The sequence below is a fragment of the Delphinapterus leucas genome, chromosome 6 (genome assembly GCF_059928025.1).
Source record: "Delphinapterus leucas isolate spDelLeu-1000000601 "Yukka" chromosome 6, BTC_Dleu_Yukka2, whole genome shotgun sequence".
NCBI classification, from domain to species: domain Eukaryota; kingdom Metazoa; phylum Chordata; class Mammalia; order Artiodactyla; family Monodontidae; genus Delphinapterus; species Delphinapterus leucas.
In genome coordinates this window covers 116,106,269-116,122,890 of record NC_143134.1, presented here as the reverse complement: position 1 = coordinate 116,122,890, position 16,622 = coordinate 116,106,269, and the positions used below count along the sequence as shown (strand labels likewise).

General features: G+C 56.2%; 1 protein-coding gene, 1 long non-coding RNA gene and 1 pseudogene across 3 annotated transcripts in view; 2 read left to right on the top strand and 1 right to left on the bottom strand.

Annotated features, from left to right (window-relative positions):
- The window catches only part of LMX1B (LIM homeobox transcription factor 1 beta), an 83,960-nt gene extending 79,287 nt beyond the window's left edge, over positions 1 to 4,673 (bottom strand). For both annotated transcript variants that reach the window (XM_089913756.1, XM_089913757.1), the window contains exons 1-2: positions 4,444 to 4,673; positions 3,409 to 3,595 (exon numbers count right to left, since the gene is read on the bottom strand). In XM_089913756.1, the coding sequence (XP_089769882.1) occupies positions 3,409 to 3,595; positions 4,444 to 4,582 (326 nt within the window). In that variant the 5' untranslated portion in view covers positions 4,583 to 4,673. The remainder of the gene's footprint in view (positions 1 to 3,408; positions 3,596 to 4,443) is intronic.
- Positions 3,361 to 16,622, top strand: part of LOC149749051 (uncharacterized) — a 30,258-nt gene continuing 16,996 nt past the window's right edge. The window contains exon 1 of the long non-coding RNA XR_016393647.1: positions 3,361 to 3,923. This is a non-coding gene — a long non-coding RNA (uncharacterized LOC149749051). The remainder of the gene's footprint in view (positions 3,924 to 16,622) is intronic.
- On the top strand, positions 7,688 to 8,792 carry LOC149749052 (uncharacterized; annotated as a pseudogene).

The window sequence follows — 16,622 nt, the reverse complement described above, 5'->3', positions numbered from 1 at the left end:
AGCGCACCGCCAGCCCGGGACACCGAGGTAGGCGCAGGGCGCACGCAGGCTCCGTTTCGCACACCGATGAGGCTCGGGTCGTCAGACCTGGGAGCTGTCTTACAAGCCATTAGGCTCCATTTTGTGACAGATTTTTGGACTCTCCACCGACCCTCCCCCCTTCCGGAGCCTCCTCCCGGAATTCGCCACCTCCTCGGGATAGAAAGATAGAAACCCTTTCCAGACAAGCGACAGACGGCAAGAAAAGAGAGTTACATAATTCTATTAGGCCAAGCGGCAAAGAAAAAAAATTGAGGACGGGGATTTATGTTGTCATTTTTTAAAAATGCGTTCTCCGGTGAAGGAAGGAGAGGGGTGTTCGTGATTTTGCGTTTGGAGGCCGCGTTTCCTCCCGGTTTCTAACCGGGTTTTCTGTCCGAGAAGGAGCTCGGGCTGCCGAGGGGCCAGAGGCTCGGGCATAGGAGAACTATCCGATGATTTTTTTTTTTTCCCCTGAAGATGCCCCCGAAAAACACGTACTGAGAAAAAGGAGACTTCGAGTTATGCGTGAAAATGCACAAATGCCGTGGTGGCCTGCGCTCCGCTTTGCAGGTCCAGGACGTGCGGGTGGATTTTATCAAACGCTATTCAATGCACCCAAACGTCAATTAATCACCCCGTGGTGCATAAAATAACGCTGTGCCTCTGGGTCTGTGTCCCGGATCTCTAAAACAAATCGAAAGGAGGAAGAGGCGCTTAATAAAAATAGCAATCTCCTTCCAAGGACCGAGCCCGGCAACTCCTATCGAGACGAAGAAACATTTTTCAAAAGTTATGGCGGGGGTGTGTGTTAATTTCCCAATACCGCTGACGCACAGACTCCACAAAATTGAGAAGGCACGTTCCTGCGCCCACTTGCCTGGATTCTCGTCTGAAAAGCATTTACACACAGATGCAATAAATATGCATCTGCGATCCTCAAAGAAAAAAATAAATCGTGAAATACATTTTTACTGTGCAAAGAACATCGCTTCCCAGTGAGCCCCCGCCTGCGTCTCTGCGCTGGCTCTCCGAAAGAAAAGCTGATGCGAGATCCGACTGGGTATTTGTCCCCAGAATTGTCTTGATAACAACAATCCCCCTTCAGCCCCCAACTGGCCAGCCTAGTGCAGATACCTAATTGGCATTATTGGAAGAAGGGGGGGGGCGCGAAAGAGGAAGGCACTGTGAGAGGCATGAATAATGCCCGCCTGCTGCCCTCGGGACCTAGACTCGAGCTGGAGATTCGCCCTGAACCAAAATTCACCCGCAAGCACACCCCTAACTCCACTGTGGGAGAAAAAGCTTAGGCGCCCTTTTTTCTTTTTTAAACAAACATATTTTCGGCAAAGCAATCGCTGTTTAATGTTTAATTGTTTTGTAAAATGAGGGAGTTGGCCATTCAGCTTTAAGGGATCATCTAGCTCAACATTTGTGACTTTATAATTCTGTGTTCTGAAGAACCAGGGGGCATCCTCTCCTTGTTTTAAGGAAAAGCTCTGTAAATGACTGAGGGGTGGGGAGGAGAGAGTGAACAGATATGTACAAGAGGTTGGAAAGAGTCTTTACAAAATGTAAAAAAAAATTTTTTTCAAAAAATTGCACAAATGACTCGGAGGCCCATTTCCAGTTTTCTGGGCCTCCAGCCTGCACGTGTTAAGTGATCCAGGCTGAGCTGTGCGGGGAGTAGCACTGCCACAACCGCGCTCGGGGTCAGGCAAACAGAGCAAGGCGAGGGGTGCAGGACAGCAGGATGTGTGTGGACTTGAGGCGGGTGAGCCCTGCTAAGGGGCCAGCCCCAAGCCTCCAATCACATCTACCCCAAACTGTATCAGTCCGGGGCACAGCACAAACACGATCAGTGGCAGTGTGCCTAACCTGGGGTGGTCCAGAGGGGGAGGTCTCTGGGACCACAGAAGAGCTGACTCTGAACAGGGTCCCAGTTCCTGCTCTCACTGCCCCCCAGCTGGCAGGAAGTACAAGGCAGAAAAAGCAGCTTCTGCTGAGCCCCCAGACCAGGGGAGCACAGTCAGAATAGGTGCTAGCGTAGGGCTCACACGGAGACTTCTGAAGTAGAACCCGATGCCCTCTCAAGGGCTCTGGCCTGCGGTCCCACCTATTTCCAGGTCTCAGCCAAGCTGCTCCACTTCCCATCAGGGCCTGGATTTAGGGACAGTCTCTGGGCAGAGCAGGTAGGCTGCACTTAACTACCGAGCACGGGCAGCCCAGCCTTTTCCCAGAGGCTTGGGCACACACAGCCCCCCTCTGAGCCCCAAACCACTCGAGCAGCCTACCCACCCTACAGCCCCATCTGAAACAGTTTTCTGGGCTTCGCTAGAAAGTTCTCACAGGCACCCACTTGTCTCCAAATTGCTGCTCTGGGCATCCCCACACCCCTCTTCCTCGTGTTGCTCCTCTCTGCCTCCCTCTTAATCACCCTGTCAGGCACAAAACTCAGAGGGTCAAAAGAAAAAAGAAAAAACCAAAACCTGGATCTACTTTTATCTGCCAGGAGCCCCCTGCCAGACAAACCCACAGTCACAGCTAAAAGCAAAAGTCAGTAGGTAGGGCTCAGCCCACAGTTTCTGGCCTCAACGCTGAGGCTTGGGCTGCGCCAGGGTGGAGCAAGCCATCCCGCCCCAACACATACACATGGCAAGAAAGAAGGCCTGCTGGGGAAGGTTGCCTTGGTCAGTTCCTCACCCCATGGGGAACCCAGGTTGTGGTTTCCCACCTCTTAAGGTCCTCTTCCTAGACAGCTTCTCCAGCCAACAATAATTATACGAGCAAAATTCCCGCATGGAACGGTTTGGGGAGAATGCACACCCTTTTCTCTCCATCAGGGACTGAAAGTGCAGCAGGAAGCCTGGCAGGAAGGGGGCATCCCTGGCTGCTTGGGCACTTCAGCACCCTGCCATTCCACCTCCTTGCTTCAAGAATCCCAAACCAACACAAACCCTGCCTTTGGGCTGGGGAAGCACACCTCCAGTGCCCGGCTCCCTAAAGCACTGCTTTCGTTTGAAAAATCAATTCTCGGTCCCCAATGCAGGCCTCAGTGAAGCCAGCCCCTGTCCCAAGACTGCAGCATCGTACCCCCTCGTCGGCCCAGGGCCTTGTCCCGCACCCCGACTGAGCGGCCCAGCGCAGGTTTCCCGGACAAAGGATGGTAACAGGGGCTGCCGGAGGGTCCTGGCTACCCCACCAGTGTTGGACGCGCTGGGACGGCTCTGCCCTGCCGGGAGACGCGCAACCCGCGGAGTTCTCGGAGCTGACGGGCCCAGCGGCGCGCAGGGCCGGCGGCAGGGCGGACGCGGGCCCGACATGGCAGGGGGGCGGCCGGGCTGGAGTGCCGTGCGGCTGCGGGAAAGGAGAAGGACGAGAGGCGCTTACTGTTGGTAGTCTTGTTTGCAGTACAGTTTCCGATCCCGGAAGTAGCAGCTGGTGGTGAGGGCTTGCTGACACGCCGCGCACTGCAAACACTCCTCGTGCCAGGACGACTCGTTGACTCGCATCAGGAAGCGGTCGGAGATGGGCCGCTGGCAGCCCTCGCAGACGGCGGGATGCGGGCAGTCGGAGCCTGCAGCGCACAGGGCGAGAGACGGGCCGTCAGCGCCGACCAGCCCGGCCCAGCGTCCCGATCGCGCGGTGCCCGCAGCTCCGGGCCCAAAGGCGAGGGCAGCCCGGGACTGCCGTCCGCCGCCTGCGCTTCCCCGGCCGCCGCGCCAGGGGCCGGGCAACCTCAGCTAGTTCGTCCCAGTCAGCGGACTCCGCGGCGGAGAGGCCGCGGGCCTGGAGCCTCGGCTCGGCGCTGCGCGCTCCCCTTCTCCGGAGATCGAGCGCTTGGTGATAATACATATGAGAACGAGCACGGCGCGGGGCAGCCGGCTGGGACCGAGACAGGAGAGGTGAGGCTTAGGCGCCCGCTGGCTGACACGCCCCACGGTGGCGTTCGTTGTCTTCTCTCCCTCATCTCCCCCAAATCTGTGGTTTAGCTGACCCAGGGAACATTTCCCTCTTAGAGACTCCCTCTCCCCAAGGGACCTGGCACCACTCTCAAGCTTGCCAAGGTGACTGACTACTTGAGTCCTCCATCACCCCTGCCACCCGCCTCCTACCTCTCGCCCGGAGTGGCAGCTCTGGAACTGAGGCCCGGTGAGGATGGGGGGTGGCGGCTGGAGCTGTCCTGTCCTCGCTCCTCCTAGGTGGTGTCCCTGCATACCTCTGTCCCCTCAGGATGCCTGTCTAGGCGTGCCTGCCTGTTGCCCCTCTGGTGATCACTCCAGGAGTTTTCTCTCTGTGCCCCCCACGCCCCCATGTTCTGCAAACCACTGTCTTTATCCGTTGGCCTGGAACCCTGTGTCCACCTCGGAACGAGGCCCCTGTCCCCTGCCCGTGACCACTCGGGCGTTCCGAACCCGCACTCACCCAGCAGTACCCCTAGAGTGGCGGGCCCGGGGCGCAGGGCGTGCTCCTCCATCTTGATGCCGTCCAACATCTTAGCGCAGTCCGTCTGCCCGCGGGGGAAGCACCTCTCCAGCGATTCGGGACCTGTTGCTATATCCATGGGACGCGGGGCGCGCTGCGGGCCCCGCCGGCCAGGGTGCTCGCCCGCCCGCCCGCCTGCCGGCCCGCCGCCGCCGCCGCGGCCCGGGAGCCGGGGAGGCGCGGCCCCCGCGGGTTGGGGGCTGCGGCTGGGGCCGCCGGCTGCCCCGGCGAGCGCGGAGCGGCGACGCGCTGGCCCCGGGCCCCGGCGTCGTGCGGGCGGGCCGGGGCGGCTGCAGTCCGCGCCGCGCTCTCCGGAGCACTCGTAGCCACGCGCGCCGGCTCCTCTGTCACCTGCTTGTCAACCCCGGAGCCGGGCTGCAGCGGCGGCGGCAGACGGAGCCGCGGGGAGGAGACGGCGGCGGCGACGGCGGCGGCGGCGGGCGGGGGAGGGGGTGGGGGGGTGCAGGGGCGGCTCCGCGGGCTGCGGGGGGGCGCGGGCGGCGCTGCGGGGTCCCGGGCGGGGCGCAGCGGGCCGCGGGATTCCGGGCGCGTTTCCCGAACTACTCTAGTGCCATAGTGCGCCCGAGGAGCCGCTCGGTTTAGAGCTGGAGCTGGCGGCGGAGGGATACTCCAGCCGGGAGCCGCCTCACCCCTCCTCAAACTTCCTGACATTTGAACTCATTGGTGCGCCTCGTATCCCTGCGCCGGGATGAGCCGGAGGCTCCACGTCAAATAGTGCCGTCGCTGCCCCCCCGTTCCCCGCGGGAGGGCTCCCCGCGCCCCCGGCTTGCGCCCCGCGCCGTGCCCGGCCCCGAGTGCAGACCTGGGCGCCCCGGCCAGGCCGAGCGCCACGCTGGCCCCTCGCAGAAGTTTGGGTCGCCTTCGAAACAAATCCTGCTGCCCCACCCCCTTGAAAAACTGATTTGGGAGTTGGGGAATGAAGGCTTTCTGTCTTTCTCGCCTTCTTTATTATTAATATTTTGTAAAGCTTCAGCGCTAAGAGGAGTGGCCCTGAGCGAGGCCAGACTGCACGGACGGCGGGGAGCGTAGCGGCTCCACCAGGGGACGGCGCCGGCCGGGAGTGGCCGCCCGGGGACCCCGACTGTCGGCCGAGGTAGGTCGCACCAGGCTGAGTTGGCGTCCCCCGGGTGGCGGCGCCTTCCCGGAGCCGGTTTCGTCCGTGGAGAGGGCTGGCTGCCTGGACTGAGGGACGGGGACTGGCAGGAGGGGAGGGTTGCTGGCTCAGGATTTGCCGAAGTCCTGGCCCGGGGAGAGGGGGATTTGGCTCCAGATTTGGGGTGTGGGTCCGGGAAAGCGTCAGGCGTGGCAGAGATTGGGTGGAGAGGTGAGCGAAGATCCCGGAAGAGCCCCGGGATCAAGGATGGGAACACTGGGAAGGCGAGAAAGGTGAGGCCCGGTTTCAGGCGACCTAGAGTTTAGAGAATGATTAGGTGTGAGAAAGGGATCGCGGGTACGGGTGGGGCAACGGACGAGAACCTGGCCTCACAGGATTGGGAGTGAGGGCCATGGGTAGAGAGTGGTGGCTCGAGGGTCGCGGACTGAAGACCCTGGAAGATGTGCGTTGGGCTGCTCGAAGGAAACCGGATTGATCGCTGGGATCGGCGACCTTTGGTGGCGGAGGGACCCTGCCGGGGTCGGTAGGCCGTGCCCGGCAGGGACAGGGCCCTGGCCAGCCTGGGCAGCGTGGGCCTCGGCACTGGGGAACGAAAGGCCGGAGAGACCGAGCGGCCGAGTCCAGCGCTGGGTGCGCAGGCCGCTGCGTCGGCTGCAGTGCACCGCGCCCGGGCCGGCTGTGTCTTCGTCCTCCGGGGTCCGCATGGAGTCGCGGCTCGCCCGGGAGCAGGGCGGCCGATGCAGCCCCGAGGCAGGAGCAGATTGACCCTGCGAGCCGCTGCGGGGCAGCCCGAGCCCCTCCCGGAGAGGAGCATTGGCGCGGAGCGGGGCGGGGGCGGAGGGCAAGGGAGGCGGGTCCCCTGACCCCGCTGGAGGCGAGAGGGCAGATCGGATTTGGAGCCTGCGGGAGGCTTGGTCAGAAGTGGCCCCCTGTGCCGCGGGGCCCCGCGGAGGGGCCCGGCTTTGTGGAGGATTAGAAGCTCCCGCCCCAGCCCAGTACCTGCGTGTGTGTCGGTGGGTATCTGTGTGTGTCTGTGCATATGGATGCTCCCGCCTCTGAGGCTCTTCCATGTCTATGCACCCGTGTCTCTGTGCACACACAATTTTTCCGCGTCCCTGTGACAGTCTGGGCTCCGAGTGGCTCCGAGTGTGTGAATCTGTGTCCCCTGCATCCGGGTGTGTGTTTGGATGTGAATCTGCTGGGCCTTACATACCTCCATCTCTTCCGTGTTTTTGTAGGTCTTTGTGTGTGTCCCTGTGTCTGTCACTCTATGCGGGTGCCACGGTCTTTGTATGTCTTTCATCCTCCGTATTGTGTCTGGGATCCTTTTCTGTTTATGTGTCTGCGTGTCACCTTTGTGTGTCTTTGTGTACCTCCGAGTTTCCGAATGATTCTGTGTGCTCGTGTGTCCCACAGTTTTTTTCGTGTGTGTGTCTTTGTGTCTCCGTGTATTTCTTGATTTCTTGGCGTCTTTGTATCCAGGACGGTGATAAGTAGATGTGGAGTTTCTCTCACACGCCCTTGGTCCCCGGTCCTTGCGCAGCCTGGAAACCCCAGGCCTTGAGCTCCCGAGGCTGGGCCTGGGCCGCCCGCTCCGGGCATCTGGGACGGGGGCGCGACAGCTGCCGGGAGAAGCCAGGAGGACGAGGCTCGGGCGCGCAGAGCCGGGCGGCGCAGAGCCCGGCGCAGGGCTGGCGGACCGATCGGGGGCATTCTGCCCTCTGCTGGCAGCGCTACGTTCTTGCACCCGCTGTCGGGCGACTGCCTGCAGGCGAGAGGGTCCATGTTCCAGGCCCAGATCGATCCTCTCTTCTCCTTCAGAGAGCACTTAGGAATCCTCTTCCATCGATTAGGAATCCTATTCCATCACAGGCCCTGCAGACCCACCCCAGACTCCAAATTCCCGGTACAGCGTTCCATCCCCCTGCCCCTGTTTCCCATTCCCCACCTTCCGTGTGCCGGGCCTCTTCTCCACACTTCTCTTCTCCCCCTTTGGCGGAGTGGGGGGCCTCTGTGGCCCGGCCTCTGAGGCTTCTCTGACTCCCTGGCTGGCGTTCAGAGTCGTCGAGACTGCCCAGGGTCGCATTCCCAGGCCGCCCAAAGGCCGGGTCTCCAGGCAGAAGGACGTGCAGGCGGCCCCCTCGGATGCCACGGCTCATCTGTCCTGGGGCGCACAGAATCTTGGCATGTCACCCCGTGCCCCTGCCGGCGTCACAGCCCACACCACCAGGACCTACATCAGGAGGGCCAAGGCAGGTGCTCAGAGCTGCCCGCAGCTGCCGAGGTGCGTGTCTGGACCCAGGCAGCTGGCTGCTCTCTCTGGTCTGGAAGTGGGGCTGCTCAGGCCACGAACCTGGGGTCCCGTCTCCTCGTCCTCCCCGCTCACTGTGCATTAATCCCCCCACCCACCCCGACTCTGGATCAACCCATAGGTCCTGTTCCTTGCCCTCTGTCCCGGCTTCCCGGTCCCTCATTCCCCCAGCTGAGTCGGCGGCGTCCCGGCTCCTTCGCCCACGCGCTCAGACGCCCCAGGTCTCTTTCAAGCACAATCGTGGCTCCTGCGCCTCCCGACTGCTTCCCCTGATGAAAACGTGGCAGACTGAATGGTAGAAACAGGGCCTAGGCCCGAAGTCGGGTACTGCCGATAGGCGGCGAGTGGCATCTTGCTGCGCCCGACGGGAGCCGGTGCGATCCAGGACCTGCCGATTCCCCAGGGCAACCCCGGGCGCTCCGGCCGATACGGGATTCTCTCTGGCTCGGACTAAAGCGTCAGAAACAGCTTCAGATTTTCTCCACCTAAGGAAAGACCGAGTCGGCTGTTTGGAATCACTTGGGAAGAAGCAAGATCTGAGATGGAGGCTCTAGGGCGGGAGTCAGCTCCCCCAATTCTGCAGACACCCCATCTCCACTGAGCCCTTTCCTGTGCCTCCTTGCTCCTTTCCGTAGGGCTCTGCACTCCCGAAGCCTGCCTTCACTACCAGAGGCCCACAGGCACGGCCCTAGGACCCCCCTCTCCCCCCAGCGGAGGCCTGTCCGTCCTCCCTCGAGCGGTGCTTCTGACCAGAGCCAGCCGCGGGGTCCCCTCCCAGTTTACAACCCCAGCTGGAAGTGAGAATCCTGGGCAGGGGTGGAGTACAGGGAGCTGCCCAGCTGAGTGCTGTGCAGCATGAAGGCGCGGGCGCTGAGCTGCAGGGATCCGCGATTCCACCCTGCCAGCAGGGAGAGTTGGGGCTGCCAGAGCACCCAGACCCGCCCCGTGCTGCCCGCCCACCACTGGCCCTGGGGATCCTCAGATCCGCGGGAGGGAGCCAGGCTGGACCAGAGCCGCCCCCAGCCAAGGCCCGGGCTGGGGGCTGCTATTCCCAGGTCGTAGCCGGGCTCCGGAGACCTGCGTGCTCAGGAAGTGGAGCCGGCCGGCACTGGAAGCGGGCGGGTGTCCCGGCCTTTGGAGCCAGTGGTGACCACCCTTGGCTCCTTGGATCGCATCTGTACTTGACCCCAGGACACATGGGTCAAAGGCTCAGTCCCCTTCTCAGCTAGCAGAGAGATGGATGTGTGTGATAAGTAATCCAGTCACCTTCCCACAGCCCAGGGAAAAGTGTCTGTGGTCTTCCTGTGTCTGTGGAGAGCTCAGAGATCCTGAGCCCTGTGGAGGTCCACAGAGAGGAATGACTGGGGAGGTCCAAGCTGGGGTCCCTCTGACTCAGGACTGGAAGCGTGTTCGCACTCTCCCGTCTGGAGTTTTCTAGGCCGAGGGGGCAGGACCTAGCTGATGAGACCCAGTGTGTGTGGCTCTGAGGTTGTGTGCTGATGTGTGTCTGTATGCAACGTCGGGACTGCCCAGCTCCAGCAAAGTCCTTCTGCCCTCTCTGCAGCCTAGCCCCACCCTCAACCAGCTGGTGGGGTCTCTGGCCACAGACTCATGACTTCTCAGCACAAGGTCTGGGTCATTAGTCATGGGATTTCTCCCTGGTGGGTCAGGAGATCAGGCTCCCTCAGATCCAAAGGCTGCTTTGAGCCCTCAGGGCTAGCGAGGGACAGTGCCCTGGCCAGGTGGCTCAGGGCTAAGGTCTTTCACTGGCCAGGCAGTGGTTAGAAGTGAGGTCAAGAGCAGGTGTCAGGGAGTCACCAGATCTGGCTCAGGACCTCTGGAAAGTCCTGCCCTCTCTCTCTACCACAGCTTTCTTGTCTGTAAAGTGGGCATAATAGCATGTATTCCCACAGGGTTGTTGAATGCAATTCAAGTGCTCACCACAGTGCCTGGCACTTAGCAAGTCTCTACTCAAATATTGGCTGAAAGAGGGTCCCCAGGACTTAGGGAAATCACAGCTGCCTCCTCCCCCTCCAACCAGGGCCCGAGGGGAACCAGACACACGCTGAGCTCAGCAATCTCTCTTCCTTTAGGGCAGGTGAAACTCAGGTCCAGGCAGCTGTGGGCTGGGCACAGGAGACCCCCCAGGCAGTGCCTAGACAGCCAGCACAGACAGTCTCAGCCTTCACTACTTGCTCGGGCTGTGGAGCCCAGGCTGGGGTTTTTTGGAAGGCAACAAAATTAAGGGCTTCAGCCAGTGCATCAAAACTGTATATGTGGGACTCTCAAGGTGCCATTTATATTTATTTCTTTAAAGGCACTTTCCTCAAGAATCTTTGCATTTCTTGCCAAATGGATGGGTTGGGTTATTTCAGCAGCCCATCTAGAACCAGGGGCTTCCCCGACAGAGGACCTGAACCAGAACAAAGAAAAGGCCAAGGACCATATTTGGAGCCATAAAACCCCCATTAGGACACTAAGAATAACTCGCAGAAAGACATTTTATATGAATTGGACACAAATTCACAAAAGCAAGAAAGTTCATTCATCTCCACCCTGAGGGTCCATGGCTGGGGAAGGGGACTGGGTGTGATATGGGGGTGAGCGCCCATCCAATTTGATCTTTATCTTAAATCCACTTCAAAAGCTGGGGATCGGCAGAGTTGGAGGTTTGCCTCTTCCTGTAATTATTTGGTGTCTAGTAAAGTTTTTATGAGTGTCTGTGCAAATAAATGCATTTGATGTGCATTTGTTTGGGCTAGTGCTGCTTTATATAGGAGGCGTGTGCATCTTCCGTTGGTCCTCAGAAAAGAATGAGAGTGAAAATAAAAATAAAATCAAGATATCCGGCCCAGGGAGAGGGGCGGAGCCGAGGCAGTCCCACTACAGACCACACCCCTCTGACAAGGGCTCGTGGGCACCAGGATGCCGCCAAATGAGTTTGCAGCCTTTGGGTTTCCTGTGTAGAGTTGCTCGGGGCTGGAAGGTGGGCTTGGTGAAACACAGATTCTAGGAAGGTTTTTTTGGGAACAGAACTCTGCCTGTCTTTTGATTACTGTCCTCTGGGTATCCTTGGTGAAGAAAAATGAATAATAAACAAGGGTGAGTTTCGGGGCTGTCACGTTATCATTTAAGTGGCAGGGTAAACCTACTTCTCTGGAATTTGAGCTCAGCAGAATCTGGTGGCGCGGCAGGTTGAACGGAGATATGGCTCCCCGGCCCTCTCCGGACAAGGCGGCCGGGGTGGGACAGGATAGGTGTTCCTCCTGTGTGGCTCGGGAAAGCAGGGGTGCTCCCTAAGGGCCAGGAGCCAATCCAGGGTGTCAGGGGCTAGGAGCATCCATGCCCGTCTCACGTGTCCACCTGGCACCCAGGATGCAGCCTACAGGTGCATTCAGTTTAGCCCATGCTGGGTTGTCTCTCCTCCCAGCACTGCAGTCCTGATTTATTTGCTCTAAAATTATTTTAGCATTTTACTGAAGTATGGTATACATATAGAGAAGTGCACAGTGCATAAATTTACAAAGGGGACACGGTGATGTCCCCAACACCCCAATCAAGAGAGAGAATGTTCTGGCTCCCCAGAATCTCTCCTCATCCCCCCCACCTCCAGGCACTACCCATCCCTTCTTCCAAGGAAACCACTATCTGGTTTCTAACACCATACATGAGTTTCATCTGTTTTTGAATTTTATATAAGCAGAATCGTAGAGTATATGTGTCTTACCATACTTTAATCATGAGATTTTGCATGAAAATATGGATTTTTCTCCTGAAGCATCAGAGGTCTGATTATCTTGGACCCTTATTCCAGCAGGGTGTTGATAATCTGGAGCTGAATTGTGCCCTTCCTCCCTCCCCCCAGTTAACCCCCGCTCCCACCCTGCTCCAGGCAGGACACCTGCCCTCTTCAGTGTCTGGCTTGGTGACTCCTGCTGTAAACCTATGGCTTCTCCCGTGATCTTCAACCCCTCCCCAAAAGGAATTAACTGTGTGTACACTGGGGAAGTACATCCAGAATCTTCTCTTATCTCAGTCCCTTCATCTACATCCAGTACCCTCTGAGGTAGAAATCATGAGACCTTTTAACAGGTGAGGAAATCAGCACCTCAGAGAGGTGAAATCACTTGCCCGGGGTCACACAGTATTGTAAGTGTCAGATCCTGGATTCAAACCTGGATTGGCCAGACCCCAAACCTCAGGCTCTTGTCACCTCCCCACATGGCTCCCCTGGGCATCCAGGCCCAGGCGTGAACAATCCCCTTCTGCCTCCTTCTAGCGGGGAGGAAGCTGGACTTTTTCCAAAGGAAACGCTGGGAAACATAAAACCCAAAACAGAAAACAGGGCAGGGATGGTTCCCAGGCCCCGGCAGCCTAACCTCGGGTGATGCAAGTCTAGTCTGGGACGGGCTGGTCTGGACTGGTGCAGTCTCCCCAGATGCAGCAAGGGAGGGTGGCATCGTGCCAGTCACTGAATATCCACCATGTGCCAGGCACTTCCTGTATGTCATCCCCAAATGTTCACAAGGTGCCTATGAGGTAGGTATTATTATTTAGCCCCACTGTACAGATGAGAAAACTGAGGTTCAAAGAGGTCAATGTCTTGCCTTGGACCACAAATGTATGAGTGGTATGTCTTTGTTCTGTACCACATTGGCTCAGTCTTCCTATTGGAGCCCCCTCCACTCTCCTGTTATGAAGGGGGTGCAGCCAGGTGCTTCCTCTTGGGGGCTCCAAGATTCTGGAGTCTGGCTGGCATGGCTTGGGGCTTAGTTTCAGGAGCCACGTGATAGTTCATAGGGCCTCAGTTTCATCGGGAAAGTGGGGATAATATTACTACTTTTCATGACTATTTGGAGGTTCAACGAGGTCTGTGGGCTTTTGAATCTGGAAGAATTAGCAGTGGTCTGTTAGAGGGGGCAGGAGGGTCACTGGATATGCAAAGATCCTGAGGCAGGAGAGAACTTGATCCATTGGAAGCCTGTATGGCTGGGTCAGAGGAAGGATGTGGCTGCAGGTGTGGGCAGGAGCCTGACCTCAGGACGTTATAGGTCACAACGAGGAGTGTGGACTTGAACCTGAGGGCAGTAGGGAGCCATGGGAGGGTTTAAACAGCATCGTGCCACGGTCATGTTTGTTTTTTAGGAAGATCTCTCTGGCTGCGATGAGGGGTGAGACCACAGGCAGGAGGCCAAGCGATAAGGCCTTTGGGTTTCAATATCCCTTTTGTATGGAATGAGGTTGGGCGGTCCGCAGAGCAGACCTTATCCTCTAATTTCCCATAGAGGTTGTGTTTCCAGATTCAGGGTTTCATGTTACACAGAGTTATTCTTTCTGGAATGTGTCCCCCAAGCAACCCCGCTGGACCCTCTGTGGAAGGAGGGGCTCTTCTGAATGCAAGATGCGCGTTTATGCAAAAAAGTAGAGCATCGCATTCCCGGGGCTTGGCAGTGTCTGTCCCTGAAACAGTCCAGCAACCAACAGATGGAACAGCGTTTAGGAGTTGGGACAGGCTGCAAACATCAATAATAACAATAATAGTAATGATGACAACGATTAACCTTTATTGATGACTTACCATACCAGGCCTTTGTGAAGTCTCTAACATCTGGGATCTCATGGAATCCTAAAATAAGCCTGTGAGTTAGCTGGCACTGATACCCATTGTACAGATGAGGAAAGCGAGGCCCAAAGTGGGGAACTGCCTTGCTCATGGTTACTGAGGGGCAGAACCAGGCTGCCACCTGTGGGTGCTGGGCCACTTCAGAAGGAAGGCGAGCTGACGTGTTGTTGAACTTTCTGGGATCCAGACAGCCCTGCAACTGTTCCCAGTGCACAGAAAAGCCAGAAAATTCCAAACCCAGCATCCTGGCCTCCATCTACACTTCAGCCCACACAATCTGCCCTACAAAGTTATTCTCCCTGGAAGAACTTGGTAATTCAGGCTTTTCCAAACCCAGGAGAAGCTTCCAAGTCTAGAATCCTCCCAATGGCCTCTAAGGCCTCTTGGCCCTTGTCCACCTCCCTGGCCTCATCCCTACCTCCTTCCCCTCCAGGCTGCACTACATGCCAAGTGTACTGGCCTTATTTCAGCTTCTCAAGCAGCTCCTACTCTCTCCTGCCTGCAGGCTCTGAACAGGCTGTTCCCTTTGCCTGGCAGGCTTTCTCCACTCTATTCCTAGCTTACTCCTATTCATCCTTTCTGTCTCAGTGTAAATGTCACCACCTCCCAGGAGGCTTCCTTCACTCCCTATACTAGCTTAGGTCTACCTCTTATATGTTTTCAGCAACGTGTGTTTCTCCGTCATGGTGATATGGGTTATCTGTCTTCCCCACCCTTCTCCCGTCCCCGTGTGGTCTCAGGAAGGACTGTTAGGGAGCACATCCTCAGTGTCAAGGCAGTGAAGGGGATCTGTAAGACGGGGAGGGGACAAGTGCCCTTGAAATATGACACGGTCCACATTGCGCTTGCTTGGTGGTTGGAGCTATGCATCTCCCCTGTAGACCAGCTGAGGACTCAAGGCAAGAAATGACTTCTCACAGCATAAGATGAGTCTGATTTCTTGTACTGAATGAGCATCCCATTTCCCCCCCCTTCGCTGCCTTCCCTTCTCCGGGGGAGCGCTCAGAATGGGGAAGAAGAAAGCTTGGACTCACAGCCCATGCTGGAGAAGATGCAAATGGAGACTTGGGCCTGCTAGATTCTAGGGGAGGATAGAATGATCTGGGGAAACTGAGGCAGCAGGGTCTTGGGGATGGGGGAGGAGCTCAGGGGCCTGGGGGAGGGAGATGGCAGAGGGTGAGGAAAGGAGAGGCTGTTCTCTGTTTCTGGAGATTTTTTTTTTTAATTTTTAAAGATTGAGGTATAGTTGATATACCTGGGGATTCTTGATGGCAACCATAGAGGCAACTCCTGGGGGCGCTGTGGTGTCTCACGCAGTGCAAGCGGACAAGAAGAGGTAGCGGGGAGCCTGGTCTCCATCATAAGCACCCAGTGCATGGTGGTGACCGTCAGGGCTCCAACCGTAAGGCCTCAAGCCCTTGTCTGCCACCCCTGAGCGGAGGCCAGATTCCCATGGAAGGAGGTCATTGTGTGGGCAATTGGAAGGTGACAGCCCTGAGGGGACCCTGCAAAAGGAAACCTGTGTTTTCAGGGTGTTAGGGCATGGGAGCAATTTAAAAAATCTGTTTTCAACCATTTCTTTGAGAAGCTCATTTCTTTTTAATAAAAGAACGTTAAGAAGTGCAACACAGACAAGAGCCTTTTATTTATTTTTATTTTTATTTTTTTAACATCTTTATTGGAGTATAATTGCTTTACAGCGTTGTGTTAGTTTCTGCTGTATAACAAGGTGAATCAGCTGTGTGTATACGTATATCCCCATATCCCCTCCCTCTCGCACCTCCCTCACACCCAAACAAGAGCCTTTTAGACAATAAATGTTTTCTGCATTTAGGAAGTGCCCCTTTGAGGGGACGGAAGTCTTCATGGGAGCCTTAGGGCCCTGAGCTCTGAGTTCTAGGTTGTGTGGGAGCCCAGAACAGTCCAGGCTGCCCAAGGAGCGCGCCAGGCTGGGGGACCGTGGTGATGGGAGATGATTCCATTATGCCCTGAACATGTGAGGAGGGATGGAGAACACCCTGCATTTGTCTAACAAGGAGATATTCCCAAATGTTTTTGGCCAATTTGAGTATAGAAACTCAAGACAAAGAAACTGTCCAATGCCCACTTAAAATATTAATTTGCGTTGGGTATTACCGGAAAAATTATAATAACAATTTTTATTATTATAATTTTGGATGTTTATAACAGTAACCTGACAAATGGGTTAAAAGGAGATAGTAAATATAAATATTGTTTTTTTCTTGCAGTTTCTGAAACAGTTTAGTTTCAGACTCTTCACTTGCATTTCTTCCTTTTTTTATTATTGTTTTTAATTGTGATGAAATCCACATAACATAAAATTTACCATCTTAACTATTTTTAAGTGTACAGTGGCATTAAGTATAGTCACACTGGTTGTACAGCCGTCACCCATTTCCAGAACTCCTGTCATCTTGCAAAAGCCAGGACATGGAAGCAACATAAATGTCCATTGACAGATGAATGGATAAAGAAGATGTGGTACATATATACAATGGAGTATTACTCAGCCATAACAAGGAACGAAATTGGGTCATTCGTAGAGACGTGGATGGACCTAGTGTCTGTCATACAGAGTGAAGTCAGAAAGACAAAAATATGTATTAACACGTATATGTGGAATCTAGAAAAATGGTACTGATGAATCTATTTGCAGAACAGGAATAGAGACACAGACATAGAGAACGGACGTGTGGACATGGGTGGGGGAAGGGGGGGTGAGATGTACCGGGAGATTGGGACTGACATATATACACTACTATGTGTAAAACAGATAGCTGGTGAGAACCTGCTGTGTAGTGCAGGGAGCTCAGCTCGGTGCACCGTGGTGACCTAAGGGGGTGGGATGCGGGGGTGGGAGGGAGGTTCAAGAGGGAGGGGATGTATGTGTACGTATAGCTGATTCACTTTGTCGTACAGCAGAAACTAACACAACATTGTAAAGCAACTATACTCCAATTTTAAAAAAAAACTGAAACTCTGTCCCCAGTAAACAATAACTTCCTATTCTCTCCTTCCCTGACCCCCTG